This window comes from Taudactylus pleione, unplaced genomic scaffold, assembly GCF_031769625.1.
Source record: "Taudactylus pleione unplaced genomic scaffold, aTauple2 ptg000081l, whole genome shotgun sequence".
Lineage (NCBI taxonomy): Eukaryota > Metazoa > Chordata > Amphibia > Anura > Myobatrachidae > Taudactylus > Taudactylus pleione.
In genome coordinates this window covers 4,680,700-4,701,385 of record NW_028284483.1, presented here as the reverse complement: position 1 = coordinate 4,701,385, position 20,686 = coordinate 4,680,700, and the positions used below count along the sequence as shown (strand labels likewise).

Below are 20,686 nucleotides of genomic sequence, written 5' to 3'. Positions count from 1 at the left end.
GGAGGACCCACGCCCCAAAAATGAACCAAAGTTGCACTACAGTATATAACTTGTAGGACTTACCTAGAATTGTGCCTAATACCAGTGTGCATATACATTACCTCTGTTTCAGGGCACCGCATTATAACACATTTTCCTTTAAAACACATTTTAACCCTTCACTGTGTGTTTATCTTTCAGAAGAGAATTTACTATGAACTGCACAGATTCTGTGCGCTAGTGAATAGCCATGAATATAAGAACGCCTTTTAAGAACTTGCTTCAAGAGCATCCAGTGTTCTTACTATGTCTGTATGGTTTCTTCTTCCATCTGAGACCTGCAGAACCCTTTTACACGTCATACATGACTGGGCCCAGCAAGAACTTCACCATGGAAGAGAACACAAGTCTTAGTTATATCAGTAACATGTAAATTGTGTGAAATTACAATACACTATAATATATGAATTGTATGAAATTGCCCGAAGGCAATTCAAGCATTAAAATCCCATTTTATTCAAAAAAATATGGGGTCTAATTGAACTCCCCCCTAAATCTGTGATAAACTTACGATATAATGGAAATATAATACTATTATGACAACTGATATCAGACTCTGCTGTCACTAACAGATTGCTGATCATGTGTCTTCTTCCTCCTCAGGTCACCAATAAGCTTTCCACAATATGGACATACAGTGTGCTGCTTCTCCAGCTGCCAGTGCTCCTCTTTACTGACCTCTGCCGATACAAACCAGTCATTGTGTGTCAGAACCTGTTCCAAGTCATCAGCTACAGCCTCCTGTGCTTTGCTTCCAGTGTCCAGGCCATGCAGTACCTTCAGGTTACCTCAGCCATGGTCACTGCATGCGACATTGCCATCTCTTCCTATGTACACAATGTGGTGACCGCTGATCGATATGAGAAGGCCTTGATCTATTTCCGAGGGTTTAGCCTGCTGGGATACACCATAGGTGCTGTGTGTGGTCGCCATTCTCTTGCCCATGTCCAGAAAGGAGCAGCCATGTTCAGAGTGTACAAATGACCACATCAAGAACAGACACATGAACGCTGTGCACAGCTATTGTAAGACGGTGGCCAAGTTCTTCAAGCAGCAGTGGCTGGAGCTGCGTGAGTGTTATTCCTGCAACACGGTTACCTGGTCTTTATTTTGGGCATTTGTGACAGCTGGATCCTACCAAGTGATTGGCTCTTCCCAAATGCTCTGGGATAGCTTGGAACATTCTGACAGCGTCTATGTGCTTACTGGAGGCGTGGAAGCTGCTGCAGATGTGCTAGGTAGGATATAGATTACGCAGTGTGGGTAATTATGTGTCTCCATCATACTTATCTCTAACCTCGCACACTGGCTAGGGAGGACAAGGTCCTAGGCAAATATCCCTTTCTCATTAGATGTACTAAACTGAAAAATGCAGTAAATGCCATTTTCTGGGGGAGGAAGGGTTCATATGAGAGGCTACTACCACTGGGCATGTATAGCAGCTTTGTACTGTCCCTTAAACTGCATGTTGTAGCAAATAATTTTCTATACTTCTGATATTGTGGCAACCGGAAACCCCCCTGTGTTTGTCTATGTGCCTTGCCAAATGTATATTTTATAGAGAACTTGGCCCTGTTCAATGAGCATATTGTACTTTCTTAAACTCATTGCTTTTGTAGTCAACAGGATTTAAATAAGAAAGATGAAATGATATAACCTATATAACTTCTACAAAGAAGATTAAAATATCAACATATTTACAATGAAGATTTTATTTCCCTTATGTATCAAGAATGGGTGATAATATTCATTTTAAGTTGCTCCGATCATATCAGGTCAGTAAAATACACTATGACAGCTGATAGCTACTCTGCACCTTTATGTTTCCTGCAGGTGTATTTGCATTCTCTGTGAGGGGCTGCATGAAGATGGCCTGGAGCTTCTGGGGAGAGCTGGCTCTGTGTGTCCTCTGTGCAGGGGACAGTGCTGCCGTATTCGCCATGGCCTACTATAACAGTATCTGGGTGGGCTATGCTGGCTACATTATATGTAAGGCCTCCTATATGATACTCACCACAATAATACTGTAAGTATGCTCTCTGTACCACTACTATTGAGATGCCTATGTGTCATATTATTACCATGTCCAGATCTATAACAGTCACTGACTAATTATTATGTTTCCTCTGCATGTAAAACAAGCAACATGATTTTTATTCCCAGTTCTTTAATCTTTAGTCAGTATAGGCCCCAATGTGCTGTGTACAATGGCCCTGATTCACAGATGGCGGCAATGCCGCAGTGTGCACAGTTAGAGCAATTATCTGTGACCTGCACATGTATATGAGTCGCACTGCGCATGGGTCACGTTTCAGTACCCTATAGTTGTAGTACCGTATATTTGTAGTATCCTATAGTTGTAGTGCCCTATAGTTATAGTACCCTATAGTTGTAGTACCCTACAGTTATAGTACCCTATAGTTGTAGTACCGTATATTTGTAGTATCCTATAGTTGTAGTGCCCTATAGTTATAGTACCCTATAGTTGTAGTACCCTACAGTTATAGTACCCTATAGTTGTAGTACCCTACAGTTATAGTACCCTATAGTTGTAGTACCCTACAGTTATAGTACCCTATAGTTGTAGTACCGTATATTTGTAGTATCCTATAGTTGTAGTGCCCTATAGTTATAGTGCCCTATAGTTGTAGTACCCTATACTTGTAGTATCTTATAGTTGTAGTACCATACAGTTGTAGTATTCTATAGTTGTTATACCCTATAGTTGTAGTATCCTATAGTTGTTGTACCCTACAGTTGTAGTACCCTATAGTTGTAGTACCCTATAGTTGTAATACCCTATAGTTGTAGATCCCCATGTCTTGTACTATGTTATATAACTGATGCATGTCTGACTCCTATCCTAGGCTGAATATTGCTGTGAGTGTGAGAAAGGAAAAATCTGCTTTGGTATCTGGGATAAACAATGTTGCATCCCTGCTGCTGCTGGCAATTGTGAACGTAGCAGTGAATGGTATAAAGCTAGATATCAACAGTCAGGTAAGGATGCCCTGGCCACCATCACATTGTTTCCTATACATATGTACAAAATAGTAAGGGAATTATTGTGTGTTATATAAAATCAAGTGTATTTTACTATGACATAAATGCACCATTTGTTCTTTATGCGGGCTTATTTCCAGTATACTGTATGTACTTAAAAAAATCCATGTTAATTGTATGGTAACGCCATCCTTAGTGCGAGTTTGCAAAAATAAAACTGACGTTTGATGAAACGCTATTCCCTAGGATGGATGGAGCTGTCCCCATGGATCCCTATGAGGATGGCGGTAACTTAAAGGAGGTTAAGGACAGAGAAATCTCTCATTGATCCCACGATAACTATTTAATAAACTGAACCACCTGCAGAGATTGCTGTGATCTAGATCATTATACAATAAACATGCCCCCCAACATTCTCAGGATGGGGCTCGGGACTCTGTGAGAAGGGCGTGACCTCATGGGAAGGGGGTGTGGCCTTGTGACAAGCCCCCACTTTCATCACCTTGCTGGTGTACCCAGCACTCCTGGAGATACTGGGCTGCTTCAGGCTCTCACTGCACTGTGATCAGATGCCGTGCACATGCCGCAGACCAGCAGTGAGACTTGGAGTGTTCCCCCTGAACTCCACAACCCCACCCCACACGCGGGAAACTGTGACCCATGAGTGGGATGACAGGACAGTCCTAGAAAAGCGGGACAGTTGGGAGGTATGTAATAAATAGGCCCACAGACCACTTGTTATAATAATAATTTCCCTGATCATACTGTAACTTTACTTTTGTTTAATTATATTTTTTCTATTGTGTTTCTTTTAGTTTGTCATATATGGCGTCTATTTCCATATAATATCAGGGATATTTGCTTTCATCGGAGTCTGGACAATGACTAAGAAAAGAAAGAAGAACATCAGAGACCAGCAGACCAACAATGACAGCACAGGATGCCCTTAAAACAATGCCATCAGATATTTCTGGTGGGTGGTCCCAGCACCCAGCATATCTAGACAGAGCTCCTCCACCCTCCAGGTGTCTAAAACCATCTTGGCACCCACAGTATACCCTCAGGCAAGAGCACACTGCTGCCATGGTCCCTGCATCTATCTCTGCCTCACAATCCAACTCTGCAAGGGTGGGGTGTTGCCGGGTTCCCCTTTATTGATCAGCGGCCTGGCATCTCACAGCAGCTGTACAGAGTAGATGGTGCAACAGTCCCCTCTCCTGCACCGAAACACTCTCCCGGCACCGGGGCTGGTGACACTTGGGGAAGTCTCACCAGCAGCAACAAGTCACCAAAGTAATCTAACAAGAGGTAATAAGCGCTATTACTTATCAATGTGGGGACAGGGAGGTTTATTAAACAGTAGTGCAGAAGCTATCAGCAGTGATGTTAAGTGAGTTTAATAGTTGTGGTAGTTTAGCAGTTACCGATGGGCGTGATAAAAAGGAAGGAGCCATGCAAAGTCCTTCTCACTAACCTGCATGTCATCTAGTTGCTGAAGCTGGACAGCACAGTTTGAATCAGCAATTAAGCTTTGCTCCAGTGCTGGTCTGAGTCATGTCATCCTTACATTGCCTGATATATGCTGACCCGGCCCCATCTCCCGTCACTGCAACTTTGTGTGCACTGTCACCATGGAGAGTGCAGCACAGTCTTCTCTCCAGTCCCGTAACTCCTCTGTGTTCCATGTGACAGGGGTTGTTGAAATTATGATGTGTCCAACGTCCAGCTATAGATCATACAATACTACTACTTGTAGTTTTTGGTGCCTCCTATGGGTGAATGTGATCTGTGCTGACAGCACTGTCTGCCAAGCCACACGTCAGCGATCTCCCCTGCACTTGCCCTCTGGGCATGTGCCCTGCTGGCCCCACCCACATTATGACACTGGCCATCATACATATTCTTAGCAGTTCTCACAAATAATCACAGTCATGTTTGTTTTTCATAATCATTTTATTAAATTAGTACGTTTTTTGCAAACTGTATTTAAATGTTAATAATACAGATCAACTTAAACATACGTAATAGAAAAACATTAAATATGTATTTCCCTCTCAAAAATATAAAAAAGCACACATAACATAAAACATAGCCGTAAACTTCCTAAAATTACTGTATAAATGGTAACTTTCCAGTGAGGCAGGGCTGGCACTGTAGTCAAATGACGGTCTGCACCCAGAAGTGGCAGGTGTTGAACTCCTAGCGTAAATCTGAGGGATAACATAGGGCCTCTTATAATGGTGGTGCATTCCCTTTTGAAATGGCATATGGGAGGTGGGGAGGTATACATAGGGTGTAGGGATCCTGTTGTGACCTTGGAGACATCTCCGTTAGGACACTATAAGGGGTGAGTAGACCTCTGGTTCCATTATATAGCACATCAGCCAATATCCTCTGTGCTTCAGCTCTGTTGCTGTCATCCATTCATCACAGCTTCTGTGCTATATTGGCTGCCACAACATCATACTCGTCTGGATTCTTTTCCAGTTGGTGGACTCCAGAATCCAACCAGTCATGACCTGTGCTGATCTGTGCTCTCCCCTGACTCACATGGTCTTTTCTTTCCCCTCCTTATAGAAAAGGCAGATTGTTGTGGGATTAGGGTGGCAGGAAGTACTGCGACTTGGGTGCATGGAGGTAGGGTCACTTGGGTGGCAGTTGTAGCCTCATCTGTTTTAGCCACAGTCATAGTTGATGCTTCATCAGTGCCGATGGCTTTTGGGAAAAAAAATACATATACAAATAATCGAAATGTATGTTCTAACAAATCATTGTGCTCTTGTCATTTAACATTTACATTTTGTCTTTTCAATTACCATCAACCCCGAGGAATGGCCTGCAATGGCCCTTTTTCTGGAGTTCCCACACTGCAATAAATCTGCGCCTTGATAAAATAGACTTGGTGGAGCTGGCATGTTGTATCCTACACAACAATCTTTATCACAAAGCCTCCACTATGTGCAGTACAACATCCTGTTTTCAGGACATTGCAGAATACATAAATCTTGTATATTATTTCATTAATAAACATCACATACAAATTTGTCATTATTGTTTTAATACATACTATACCACTGCAAGCTATCTCATCCATGTATGCTGATATACTAGAAGACATGAATGCCCCCCCATTTATGCCCTCTTCCAGATTGGTGACAAATGCTCTAGGAAGCTCCTGGTTGGCCAGGAAATGACAGCAAATCAAAATACCATAGTCTTGGCTCATACACCTCATCTGCTCCTGCACTGGCTCTATTGTTCAGTTCTTTCTTGAACACTGTGTGAAGGTTTGAGACTTTTGTCCTGCCCCATGCAATGTTGGCAGAAGGGTGATAAAGGCTGGCATACCATCACCAGTTCTTCCAAGCCCCTTGCCCTCGTTATCCTATTATCCAGTGATTTGGTTTTCCAAAAGTATGGGTGTGCTCTGTAGGCTTCTATCTAGAGATGAGCGGGTTCAGATTTCAGAGATCCGAACCCACCCAAACTTAGGACATATGAGGCATATCCGAGTCGGCTCGGGTTTTCCCGCCTGACTCGGATCTCAAAATGAGGCAAAACGCCATCATCCCGCTGCAGGTTTTGGATTGTATAAAAGGTCCCGCGATCGCCGCCATTTTTCATTCCGGCTGTGGAGAGTGAAGAGAGAGGGGGCTGTGAATGTGCTGTTGCTGACGCTGTGCATAGGGGCTGGCTACTGTTGTCATTGTCACTCAAGAGCTGGCAGCTTATGTCCATAGGGGGCGGGGCTGGCTGTTGTCCACATATAGGGGTTGGCTGTCTGTTGTCCTGTCCACTCCATAGGGGCTGGCTGGCTATTGTCCATAGGGGCTGGCTGTTGTCCATATAGGGGCTGGCTGTTGTCCTGTCCATAGGGGCTGGCTGGCTGTTGTCTATAGGGGCTGGCTGGCTGTTGTCCATAGGGGCTGGCTGGCTATGCTGCTGTGTTGCTCTGTCCATCAGGTGTGCTCCCCCAGTGTGAATTTTTTTTTTCTGTGTGTGTGTGCACGTTAGCCACACTTATCAGGAATGTAGGTACGCAGGGGTGCTGTGCTGACTGTGTCATTTATCAAGTGACTGTTGCCTCTTTCAAGGGTGCTTTTCACCCCCAGTGTGAAAAAAATAAAAATAATTATTTGTTTGTGCATGTTAGCCACACTTATCAGCAACGTAGGTGCGCAGGGGTGCTGTGCTGCTTGTGTCTCATTTATCAAGGTGCGGCTACCTCATTCAGGGATGCTTCCCCCCTGCAAGTGTGAAAAAAATAAAAACAATTTTTTGTGTGTGCATGTTAGCCACACTTATCAGCAATGTAGGTGTTCAGGGGTGCTGTGCTGCCTGTGTCTCATTTATCAAGGGGCTGCTGCCTCGGTCAGGGTTGCTTCCCCCCCCCAGTGTGAAAAAATTAATATAATTTTTTTTGTGTTCGTGTTTGCCACACCCACAGTGTGAAAAAAAATAAATACAACACTTATCAGCAATGTAGGTGTTCAGGGGTGCTGTTCTACCTGTGTCTCATTTATCAAGGGGCTTCTGCCTCATTCAGAGGTGCTTCCCCCCCTCCAGTGTGAAAAAAATAAAAACAATTTTTTGTGTTTATGTGTTAGCCGCACCCCCAGTGTGAAGAAGATAAAAACTATTTTTTGTGTGTGTTCGTATTAGCCACACTTATCAGCAACGTAGGTGCGCAGGGGTGCTGTGCTGCCTGTGTCTCATTTATCAAGGGGCTGCTGCCACATTCAGGGGTGCTTCCCCCCCAGTGTGAAAAAATAAAAACAATTTTTTGTGTGTGCGTGTTAGCCACAACCCCTGTGTGAAAAAAAATAAAATTCTGTGTGCGGTTGTGTGCGTTAGCCGCAACTTAGCTGCACTATAATTGCTTGGTGACACTGCTGTAAGTACGGAGTGAGTATGGAGAACAGTCAAATGATAGGAGAGCTGGAGCCACTTACCAGTCTTGTAGCTGCTGGCAGCAGTCATGATAACGATGCAAGGCCGTCAACGATATCTATGAAGGCCGATGCACCACGGCTTAAGTCAGGCCATGTTAAAAAAAACTACTTTTACCCTGTTAAAGAAAAAAAAGTCAGCTTTAGAGAAACAAAAGATTGGCAATATGCCATTCACTACACAAAGTGGCACGGAAAGGATAAGGCCTTGGCCTTTATTTATGACTGGTAGTTCTAGTTGTGATGATTTAAGCCCTTCTGCTTGAAAATTTAAATTGTTTCTGATAAGTCACAGATACCCAAGGAGAGTCCAAGTGTATGCGCGGTTGCCATGTCTGAGCCTGGCCTTTCTAATACTGTACTTGAAGAGGATCCTCCTTCCACCATTTGTGTGCCCTCTGCAAATGTGGGGATGAGCAGCACAAGTCAACATGCTGACGTAGAAATTGAGGATGCTTCTGTGAAATTGCACCAGGACGATGAGGAGGATATTTATGTAGTTGGCGTTAACAACAAGGATGATGAGGATGTTGATGCCGAGGATGTTTGTGTAAAAACTGTAAATCAGGCAACAGTTGTTGCCAATGGTGGGAAAAATCCCATTGTTGCCATGCCTAGGCATAGGACCAAAAAATCTACTTCTCATGTGTGGAATCATTTCCACCCAAATCCACACAACCTTTGCCAAGTCATTTGTAGCCATTGCCAGGTAACAGTGAGTAGGGGTAAGGACCTTAACCATCTAGGAACCTCCTCCCTGTTACGTCACTTGAAGCGCATTCATCAATTTGGAAAGGGTATTAAAAACTCTGAAACTTTGGGGACAAAAAAAAGAACAATCAGTCCAGTGTCACCTAGCTGCTCTCTTCTATCTGGATCCAAGCGCATGCAATCTCCATCATCAACATCCTCATTTGTGATCAGAAGTAGTACTGCATCCAATATCATAAGGACTGACTCCTCTTCTATCCGTTGTTAATAAGAAGGATCCTTGAGTGCTACACCTGCTGCTGTTGCTGTGAGTGGATCTTCATCCCAGAAGGGGACCAGGAATAAGACTACTTTTAGTATTTCAACTAAACAATTGACTGTCAAACAAGCCTTTGCATTTGCGAGCAAGTATGACAGCAAACACCCAGTTGCATAGCGGATTACTGATGCCATAACAGCTATGCTGGTATTACATGTGCGTCCAGTATTCATCATTAATGCAGTGGGTTTTAGACAGTTAATGGAGGTCCCTTGTACCCGCTACCATGTCCCTTCTAGATTCCACTTCTCTAGAATAGCAATTCCCAATCTGTACAAGGACATTAAAAAAAACCTTATTAATGTCCTTTGAAATGCCGTTGTGCCCACTGTCCACTTAACCACAGATATGAGGACAAGTGGGACAGGGCAAACTAAAGATTACATGACTGTGACAGCCAACTGGGTAGGTGTAGTGCTTTCAACAGTGCAAACAGCAGCAGCATCTAACAAATGCCAGCTCATTCAGAGACAGGAGATGCTCTCGGTGGCCCGTAAGATATCTGGACATTTTCGACATTCAGCAACTGCGTGTTGAAGATTGCAGAACCAGCAAGAACTGTTGAATTTGCCCTGCCATCAGCTGAAGCAAGAGGTAATAACTAGGTGGAATTCTTACCTCTACATGCTTCAGTGGATGGAGGAGCAGCAAAAGGCCATCCAAGGCTACACTATGGCCTATGACTTAGGGAGAGGAGTGGGAATGCACCTTACTCAAGTACAATGGATAATAATTTCCGTGTTGTGCAAGGTTCTCAAACCCTTTGAACTTGCCACATGTGAAGTTAGATCAGACACTGGGCCTGATTCAGAGCCGAACGCTCTGACCAGAGAGCTCGATCTGAATCAGTGCCCTCCTCCCTCAACTTGGAGCGGCCTCATGGACGCTCGCATAGCTGTGGGTTACCACCCACAGCTATAGCGAGCGTCCATGATGATGGTCACGATGGTCAAGACCATCGCGACCATCGGTCTTGCGACGAGACCCTGCGGTAGGGTCTTGGTGACCGCAAGCCCTGGAGTGATAGAGCCAAAATCACTCCCACTGACATCACTACTGATGTCAGTGGGGCCGGACTCAGACGGTAGGCGTTCCCATGGGAACGCCTCCGTCTGGCAGCCACGCCCCTGGCACGCCCACCACAGGGGGCGTACTGTCTCTCACCATTGCCAGCACGCCCCCTTTGGTGCGAGACCCATAACGACGGCTTGGACGTCATTATTCGGGTCTTGCGCATGCGCACGACGGAGCTCCCTCCGTCGTGCGCATGCGCAATTCGGCACCATCGACCCGCTTGTGAGCATCCTGCGCTCGCGAGCAGGTCTGAATCAGCCCCACTGCCAGCTTGAGCCAGCTCATTCCCCTAATCAGACTTTTGCAAAAGCAGCTGGAGAAACTGAAGGAGAAACTGAAATGGAGTGATTTCACTAGGTATGTCAGACTGGTAGATGAAGCCCTTCACTCGCTTCGCCAGGATCCAAGGGTCGTCAATCACTTGAAATCAGATCACTATATTTTGGCAACCATACTTGATCCTAGGTTTAAGTCATACCTTGTGTTTTTCTTTCCAATGGACATAAATCTGAAAAGATGCAAAGAGCTGTAGGTGAAAAAATTGTCAGCTCAAGTGACACGTGACACGGCATCTTTTCCTCCTTCAGTTTCTGCAGCTGCCAGGAATAAACAAAATTTTCCTATGAGACCCACTACTGGTGGTGATGCAGATCAGTCAGCAAAAACTAATGACATCTGGTTGGGTCTGAAAGAACTGCCTACAATAAGTGACATGTATACCGTGACTTTGTCTGATATGGTCACCATTCAGAGAATGGTGGATGACTATTTTAGGGATAGCATCCAAATAGGCATATCAGAGTCCGTTTTACTACTGGCAGAAAAAAGAGGAAATTTGGAGTCCCTTAACCTGCCCATCCACTAGACCACAGGTTCTCAAACTCGGTCCTCAGGACCCCAAACAGTGCATGTTTTCCATGTCTCCACACTGCATCAAGTGCCCGCTGGTCATTTAGACATCTATTATCATGCAAACAAGCTGGTCAATCTGATGATAACATCATATTGAGCATGTTTGCAGATAATTGATGAGCCTGCACTGAACGACTGCTCATTCAGTGTAGGCACATCACAGACAGACAAACGACTGCACGATTACAATCTAGTGGATGGGCAGCATTACACTAACTGGCTTTGCTGTACCTAAGTTGCCCACCCTCCAGTGTGTACTCAAAGAGTTTTCAGTGCAGCTGGGAACCTTGTCAGTGATCGGTGTAGGAAATTACTTCCCCAGAATGTGGAAAGATGATGTTCATCAAAATGAATTACAAATTCCACGAGGAAGACCTTTACCAGCAGTTAAGTAAAAAAACTACAGAAGCATCTATAATGGTGAATTTGAGTGGGGACGAATATTGTGCGAAGCAGAGGATGTACACACTGATGGGGATGACGATGAGAACATCTGATCTTATCTATGTTGTAAAGCCAGTTTGTGTATGGGATCATTGCCACCAATGTCCACTGCGCATTGGCAACTTGTTTTGCAGGGGGTCCAAACAAACCAATCATTTCAGCCACAAGTGGCAATCCCTGTCGCTGAAGTGATTGGTTTGTTAAACTGTGAATGTCCTGTTTCATATATACAACATAAGGGTGGGTGAGAGGGCATAAGGATAATTTCATCTTGCACCTTTTTCCTTTGCATTATGTGCTGATTGGGGCATTGCTGCCTGACATTTTTAATGTTATGGTTTATGAATGTCCAGAAATTGTAATGGCCACAGACAGCATCTCCTGCATGCCCCTTTCATTTTTTTTAAAGAAAATTCTGAACTAACTGCTGCTTGTGGCAACCCGATGGCACAAGTCGCACAACAGTGACATTCAGCCAAGGGTTCTCAGCCCTCAAGGCTGCTACATGGCCCAAAGGCTGCATCCTGCTTTACGGCCCAAAGGCCACCTGTTGTCACTCCTCACCAGCCTTCAAGGCTTTAATGGCCGCAACTTGACAAGAGTTACAGCCCTCAAGGCTGTTGCAGTACTGGTTCCTTATAATAGCTCTGTATTCCAGTACTACTCAGCCCGGAGGCTGCATCAACATTTAACTATAAACTATCAATTCTTACTTCAGCCAGGGGCTGCAACAATTATCAAAAATCAACTCTTCTTACTTCAGCCAGTGGCTGCACCAATTTATCAAGTATCTACTCTTCTTACTTCAGCCAGTGGCTGCACCAATTTATCAAGTATCAACTCTTCTGACTTCAGACAGTGGCTGCACCAATTATCAAGTATCAACTCTTGTTACTTCAGCCAGTGGCTGCACCAATTATCAAGTATCAACTATTTTTACTTCAGCCAGTGGCTATGCCAACTATCAATTCTTCAGCCAGTGGCTGCACCAATTATCAAGTATCAACTCTTCTTACTTCAGCCAGTGGCTGCACCAATTATCAAGTATCAACTCTTTTTACTTCAGCCAGTGGCTATGCCAACTATCAATTCTTCAGCCAGTGGCTGCACAAATTATCAAGTATCAACTCTTCCTACTTCAGCAAGTGGCTGCACCAATTATCAAGTATCAACTCTTCTGACTTCAGACAGTGGCTGCACCAACTATTAATTTTTCAGCCAGTGGCTGCACCAATTGTCAAGTATCAGCTCTTCCTACTTTAGACAGTGGCTGCACCAATTATCAAGTATCAACTATTCTTACTTCAGCCAGTGGCTGCACCAATTATCAAGTATCAACTATTCTTCCTTCAGCCAGTGGCTGCACCAATTATCTAGTATAAATTCCTCCTTCAGTCAGTTACTGTATCAATTATCAACTATCAATTCTTCAATCCTCAAGGGGTACCCCAAACATCATCTTTGCACAGTCTTCAAATCTATTTATCACTCAGTTTTGAGCCAGCTGGCTGGATGCAACCTTTTGGCCCTTAACTAGATGAAAAAAAAATCAATATTGTGAGCTGTGAGGTGGTCAAAATTGACTGGAAACAAGTGGAAATAAATGTTATTGAGGTTAATAATACTGTAGGAACAAAAACAGGCCCATTTTATGTGATTTTAGCTTTTTTATGTTTTTTTTTAAGAAAAAATCCAGATCCAAAACAAAAAACAAAAAACAAAAAACAAAACACGGAGGTGAGGTTTTAGCAAAACCAATCCAGATCCCAAACCAGGGGAGATCCAGATCCAAAACCAAAACACGAGGGTCGGCGCACATTCCTAGTTTGCATATGTATTCAACCCCTGTGCTGTGGAAGCTCCAAGTTTATAACTGAAAGATATTCCCCATACTTATCATCGCTTTTACTTCTATCCCTTCCCCAAGTTCCCTTTCCTACTTATGCCTCTATCTCTTTTCTGCATTTTCCTTGCTCCTACCCTTTCACCTGCAATTGTAAAAATTAAGTGTTCAGGCCATTCATCAAGAAGGTAAAGCATGAGATACTCCTGCTTACCTTCCTCTGGCAGAATGTCCTGCTGTCCCCATACACTAGTATGGGGACAGAATTCATCAAGCTCCGAAAATATAATATTTTTGGAGCTTGGGTGTGGAAGCATTCGCTATCTTCAGTTGGCGAATGCTCCTGCTCCGGGCTCGAAGTTGCGAAGAGGGATCCTTTCAGAACCCCCTGCCCCTGTCTGGCTCCTTTCCGCCAGACGTCGGGGCTCTTGTGCGCATGCATGACCTTTAGGTCACTCATGCGCACTAGCATCACTGCTCTGAAAGGAGCAGTGACACACTTCAGGGAGATCAGCTGTCTCTGCGCCAGAGCAATGAATTAGAATGTTAATTATCAGGGTCCGAGCGGACCCCGATAATTAACATCATGAATAGAGCCCTAACTCTTTCAACCAACTCACTGAAACTTGTCTATCCCAGTCTGACACAACATCCCCTGAGGCTCTCGCTCTCTCTGATCTCACTCCCACACCTCTCATCCTGGTGACTGGCTTGGTGGTTGCATGTGCATCCTTCTTGCCTCCTGTTGTACCTTCCATGTCCTCACTCTCCTTCTCCTCCTTTGCGATCCACTCTATCTGCCCCTTCAACCATTGTCACCTTTGTGCCATGGTAATCTACTGTCCCCCTTTTTTGATAAATTTCCCACCTGGCTACCCTATTTTTCTATTCTCTTCCTTCCCTCTCTCATCCTGGGCAACTTCAATATCCCACTTCACACCTCTATGAATGCTGTTACTTTCAAGCTGCTCTATCTTCCTCAATGAAATTCCTCCTCCTCCCACTCCAACGGTCACTTGTTGGATATAGTTTTCTCCCACAACTATGAAATTACTGGTTCCACTTCCTCTTTCCTACCACCATCTTCTCTCTTCTGGCCTTGCCCTCCTTCCATCACCCCACCATCTCCTAAAGTTACTCTCACCAAGCGCTACCTTGATGCCCTTGACCCTGTCCTTTTCTCCTCCTCTCTGGACATCCTCTTCTCTTCCATATCCACCCTCTCCTGCCTAAGACAAGCTGTCTCCCTTTGAAATTCTATTATCACCACAGTTCTTGACTCTTCTGCGCCAGTTGTCATCCTTAGGCTTCATCGCTCTGCACTTGAATCCAGCTTTCTAAACCCACTGTCCATCTCTAAAAAATGTGAATGCAGGGCCATAACTAGGGGTATGCGAGTGGTGCCATCGCACAAAGTGCAGGGCTCTGTGGGTGGCACTACTGCTGTGCCACTGTTCCGGCATCTGACTAGCAGGGTGGCTGAAATGGCACCCTGCAGCCAGTATCACTGCTGCAGTGCCACCCAGAGCGTCCTTTGGACGCTTCAGACATGCACCCTGCAGCCTATATAGCCGCCAGGAGTGTCTTTTCCCAAGCTAGTGGACCCACCCCCTCGTCACAACATTATAACGTCATGTGTTCAGGGAGCAGGTCCGGCACAGGACACACTGCCTCACTGTTATGGTACTGTGTGAATAAAAGAGATATTGTCACCGGTGGAGTTCGGACTGAAAATATATTATCAGTTTGTGGTGCTGCTGCCAAAGAAAAAAACGTGTGCCCACTTTCATAGAGGAACACACAAACTATGGGGTCTATTTACTAAGCAGTGTTAGGAGACAGAGTGAAAAGTGATAAGAAAGTGATAAGGTGCCAGCCAATCAGCTCCCAACTGTAATTTTTCAAACACAACCTGTGAGATGACAGTTGGGAGCTGATTGGCTGGCACCTTATCACTTTTCTCTCTGTCTCCTAACACTGCTTAGTAAATAGACCCTTATATATTTGGCTGTCCTCACACAGACTATATTAGACTACCTCTCAAGGCTATTTAAAACTATTAACAAATATAACATACATAATAAAAACAAAAAATATACAGTATATTCAGATAATATATAGAAAATATAGAGATACTCTGTGATTAAATAATTGTCCTAATGTAACCTTGTAAGTTCTATGTACAGTATATGATTCAGGCGCGACAACTAAAGAATCATCTTAATTATCACTTGGCTGGTTTATAAAAGTAGGTTTTTTAAAGTCACATATGTCGTCCCAGCTGTACTGTAGATTTAAACCATGGAATAAATCCCAGTAATGTAACAAACCACCACTTACTCACCACTCCACCTGCTAATGTATTGTGCGGCAAGAAAGGTGAATATGACCCGGCTGTGATGTAGCAGCTTAAACTCTGGGTGGTCATATTCAGGCTTATTCACGTGGGGTCTACAGGGATCTGTAAAAACAGGCTGTAACATAACCCTGGTTATGAACATGTCATCTTCATTGACTGCACCTATTCCTATGTATTGTGAAGAAAAAATATGTCTATCAAATTGTATGGCAGATGGCTGGGAGGTACCGTAATTGACTGGTTACTGTTTACTTATAGCCACTAGGCCCTCAATGTACAAGTTGTTAATATTTGTGGTTTTCTGGCTTGGAACACTGATCAAAGGACTGGGGTCTGTTTATAACATCACAGGGGGTCAGGTTTACAGGCCAAGGAGAGACATCCAAGCCAGCAAGGTGTGGAATCTTCTGTTGACACAGGCCTGGTCTCTGAACTTCAAACAGGATGGAGTGAGTAATTAACTAACCCCTGCTCATGTGACCATGAGACCTGTGTTACGGTCACCTAAACAATTAATTCTGATCTGGGAAGGGTTAAAACTATCCCAAGGGGGGAGTGACCAAGAGCAGCCTGCAAAAGGGCATACAAATGTGTGTTTGATGTGCAACATGGTGCATTACTCTTGAGGCAAAGACATGCCAGGGTGTGACCATATCTTTAGGAAGAGACCTCACTTCCGCCATCATTTGTCCCTGCCCAGGTGATCCAAGTGGTGTTTCTTTCCTTGTTTGTTATTTTCTTTTTTTTCTTTCATTTCTTAAAATTGTGAGTAACTGGTGTGACCTTTTAAAATTACTATCATCTTTGTAACTTTTTTTTAACATAAGCAAGGTATTCTTGGAATGAAATACTTAAAATTCTGGTTCTGTGTGTTCTTAGGAACTGAATCAGACCCGCTCGCTAGGATGCAATCGCTCGTAGCTGGCCGATATTTGCAATCTGCACAAGGACAGAGGTGAGTATAAGATCTTTTTTTCAGGTACACCCGTGGACTCTACATGAACAAGTGGACGTGAACATCTGGCAGCAGGTAAGTATGTGTGACTGGGATAGGTGTGTGTATTAAAGTTATACTATATACGATGTGTGTGTACTATGGTTTTTTAACTATTTATTTTACCTTGGGGGTACGTGTGCCAGGTGCCTGCTGGCACTTTTAGTTCCACAAGTGCCAAAGGGCAGGCATGCTGGCACTTGTATTTCCACTGTAAGATACAATAGTTTAGAACTATTTCCCACATTATTACCCCTGTACCTACAGCTGGGGTTTTGGGAGAGGGGGGGACCCCTTCTTGGGGGGTCTTCACCTCCCCTGAGATCCCCGGCTTGGGGTGACTGGCTTGGGGTGTTAATGCTTTGGCCATGGAGACCCGGTGATAGGGTCTCCTGGATGTGGAATTACACCCTGGTCGGCTTGGGTCTGGTGCTGGTGTAGCCAATGGTAAAATTTGCCCTAATAGAGGAGGAACAAAAAAGGGTTACACTGGTTTTAAATATAGGGGGACCCCTACACATTTATTTCCTCCCATATTTAAAACCAGGACTGGCCCTTCAGCCAGGTGCTAGTTCCTAAATTACAGGGGAACCCAACACATGTTTTTCCTGTAATTTTAGGAACCAGGACTGGCTGAGCAGTCTGGGGCTGGATATGTCTTTTCGGGGGGGACCCTACGTCAATTTATTTTAAATGAACCCTTAAAACACAGTTTCCATTATTAAACTTACACAAATCACACTGATCTGTGTATGTTTGATGGAAATTCGCAGCTCAGGAGGTGGTGCGCATTCGGTATGGGATCCCGGCTGCCGCATGACCGGCAGTTCGATTCCCGGCTGCGGCAGCCCGACAAAAGAGCAGAGCCCGGCAGCAGAAGCCCGACAGCGCTGGAAATCCAGATTGTCCCTAAGGTAAGTATAAACTAACCTAACCAACCCCCCTAACCCTAACCCTCAGGGGTGCCTAACCCTAACTTCCCCCCCAAGTGCCTAACCCTAACCTCCCCCCTCTAAGTGCCTAACCCTAACCCCCCCTTCCCCGCTGCCAAAACCGTGGGGATGCCTAACCCTAAGTCCCCCCCGGGGGTGCCTAACCCTAACCCTCACTCCCCCTAGCCTAACCCTAACTCTCCCGTAGGGGTGCCTAACCCTAATTCCCCCCCGGGTGCCCTAAACCTAACCCTCCCCCCCGCGGCTGTCCGCTCGCGGCGCCCGACATCCCTTCGATCGGGATGCCATGCGCCTGTCTCCAGGCGCTGGGAAAATGACAGATTTTAGACGCCTGTCATTTAACCCTAGGCGGGATAGAGGATTCGGGAAGCCGGCGGTCGGGATTGCGGCCGCCGGCTTCTTAAACGTATCCTCTATGGATCATAACATTGAAGTCGTAACCGTTGCTGTGGTAATTAAATTAAAAGGGGTACGATCAGAAAAACATTTTTCATTTAGTGTAATGATTTGACAAAATAAAGTGATAAACTACCAGCCACTCAGCGCCTGTCACTTTACAGGATGTGTTTGAAAAATTAGTTAGGAGCTGATTGGTTGGTACTTTATCACTTTCCAGAGCTTAGTACATCTGCCCCCTGTGTACTAAGCCATGGAGAGAGAGAGAGAGAGAGAGAGAGAGAGAGAGAGAGAGAGAGAGAGAGAGAGAGAGAAGAGAGGAGAGATAAAGTACCAACCAATCAGCTCCTGTCATTTTTCAAACACAACCTGTACAATGACAGTTTGGAGCTGATTGGTGGTTGGTACTTGACCTCCGTCCACTTTCTCTCTCTCCAAGGCTTAGTAAATAGACCCCTTAGTCTCAACTGGTGATCTTGCTACAGCTATGTAAAATGCTTGGCTTCCTCTGCAATACATTGCATTTACATTTAACTGACCAAGGGAAACCAAACATAATGAACTGGGAAACAGGGTTTTTCACCTCCCTACATGCAGCAGCAGCTGCTCTTATCTATCCTACACCTTGTTACACTTTACCTTTCCTTATTGGAGTGAGGCCCTGGGGTGGCTCAGCTGGGCTGGTTTGGGGGTTTCCTGTGCTCTGGATTTCAACTCTAGTATGTTAGGGACCTACCCTCAGAGGTTACCTGGGCTCGGTAGGTAGGCCCATAACCATGGCCATGATTATGCCAAAACCTCTTTTATTTTTTGTATGTTTGCAACAATAGTCTCCACAAGTAGCACCTCCCATTATATATATTTTCAGGGTGTGCAGTCTAGGGCCCCATTTCCACCTAACCCTAATCCCCTCTTCCCCGCTGCCTAAACCTAAGTCCCCCGGGGGGTGCCTAACCCTAAGTCCCCCCCCGGGGGTGCCTAACTCTAACCATCCCTCCCCCTAGCCTAACCCTAACCCTCCCGGGTGGGTGCCTGACCCTAATTCCCCCCCGGGTGCCCTAAACTTAACCCTCCACCCCCGCAGCTGTCCACTCGCGGCGCCCGGCATCCCAATCAATCCCGGCGTCGGGAATATGACAGGCATCTAGATTTTAGACGCCTGTCATTTAACCCTAGGCGGGATAGAGGATTCGGGAAGCCGGCGGTCGGGATTGCGGCCGCCAGCTTCTTAAATGTATCCCAGTGGTGCATTTGCAACTTCTATTTAGTCCCCGGCTGCAAAAACGGGCGAATAGAGCAAAACGATTAATGGTAAATGCCCAAATTAGGCTGAAGTGAATGAAAAGTACTTACGAATTGAGTCGATGGTGTACATATTTCTAGTTAAAAAAACGATATAGCACAAATGGAGGTCTACTGCGCACTGGACTGATGTAAAGGTACGAGGTATGGCTGCACTTTTTAAAAGGGTGTCTATCCTTTCTAATTAACAGAGAAATACAAAAAGCAGGTAAATGCGCTCTATACCCCTACTGAATATGTAAGTGTTGTTGAATACAGATCATGCATATGTAAGTAGGACTATGAAGAATATCCAACTCAACTGACATCAAAATTCATATTTACTTAATATAAATCATACATATGTGAATAAACAAACAAATACAAACAAAGCAGTAATGCTTATGGTGGTTGTGGGGGGATCATGTGTAGTTGAGATTGTGGGTCTACAAAAAGAAGAAGAATTACACATGGTGTATCGAGTGTCGTGTCCGAAATGTTGTGCTCTGTTACGTGTCTAGTCTGAGGTTTGCACGTACTGTCTAGTTGGATGGGTTGAAAGGTATCGTGTGTGGTTAGATTTAGAAGTTCAGGCTCAGTGTCTAACCAGCCTCGTTCTAGTGACAGTCTAGCTAGCTGGTATTCGGGGTCCTTGTCTATGTTGTGTAATGTAAATGAATCTTCACTGGATAGACTTGAATCTGAACCTATTGTGGAAGTAGGGGACTCTGGAATAATTTTGCTCTTTGATACCTGTGTATTTGTTTTGTGACTATGAATTTGTGTTTGGTAATCTTGATAGGTGAGGTTCAATTTCTTGTAAATCGCGGTTCTTAGAGTGGGAGGTTTACTACTCTTAGGTGTGTATTTAGAGTTTCTGTCTGTAATTTTCTTCAGATCCTTACTATTGTGTGTAGAATGGTGATTCTTAAGTCTTGATGTTGTGTGGCTAATACCGTATTTGTCTCTATGGATTTTTTTCTTTTTGAGAGAGATAATTTTATCTTCTTTCTTGTTTAATTTATCTGTGGTGAGTTTGTTTAAGGTCAGGAACTCAGCATCTTGTTCATATGGAGTAAGGAGTGAACTACAATGTTGTATATCTTGATTAAGTTTGCTCAAAGGGTCCGTATGTGTCTTAATCAGTAATTGTCAGTGGCGGGCTGGGCCGGGGGGCAGGGTGCCATGTGCCCCCCGGGCCGCAGCGTCATGCGGGCCGCGGGCCGGTGCAGTCTGTGTCACTCCGTCCGGTCAGCGCTACACAGCACAAACACACAGCCGCCGGAGCCGGCAACTGTGTGTTTGCTGTAATCAGCAGCCGCTGAGAGTCTGTCAGACTCTCAGCGGCTGCCGCTGCTCCCACTGCGGGAGCCATCTTCCGGCTCCCGCAGTGGGTAATGGGAGAGACG

At 44.9% G+C, this 20,686-nt stretch overlaps 1 protein-coding gene across 1 annotated transcript; it reads left to right on the top strand.

Moving 5' to 3' along the window:
* The first annotated feature begins 1,042 nt into the window (after positions 1-1,042).
* Positions 1,043-3,370, top strand: LOC148532224 (thiamine transporter 2-like). The gene is made up of 4 exons (XM_088468137.1): positions 1,043-1,277; positions 1,873-2,065; positions 2,907-3,039; positions 3,239-3,370. Exons 1-4 carry the CDS (start codon positions 1,043-1,045, stop codon positions 3,368-3,370), a joined length of 693 nt encoding a protein of 230 aa, XP_088324263.1.
* Positions 3,371-20,686: the final 17,316 nt, after the last annotated feature.

What these genes read in the sequence shown, in the direction of transcription:
- LOC148532224 (XM_088468137.1), top strand. Translation starts at nt 1,043, where the DNA reads ATGAACGCTGTGCACAGCTATTGTAAGACGGTGGCCAAGTTCTTCAAG. An exon ending in AGCTGCTGCAGATGTGCTAG is followed by an intron (nt 1,278 to 1,872) that starts GTAGGATATAGA and finishes TGTTTCCTGCAG; the next exon opens with GTGTATTTGCATTCTCTGTG. An exon ending in AGCTAGATATCAACAGTCAG is followed by an intron (nt 3,040 to 3,238) that starts GTAAGGATGCCC and finishes CGCCATCCTTAG; the next exon opens with TGCGAGTTTGCAAAAATAAA.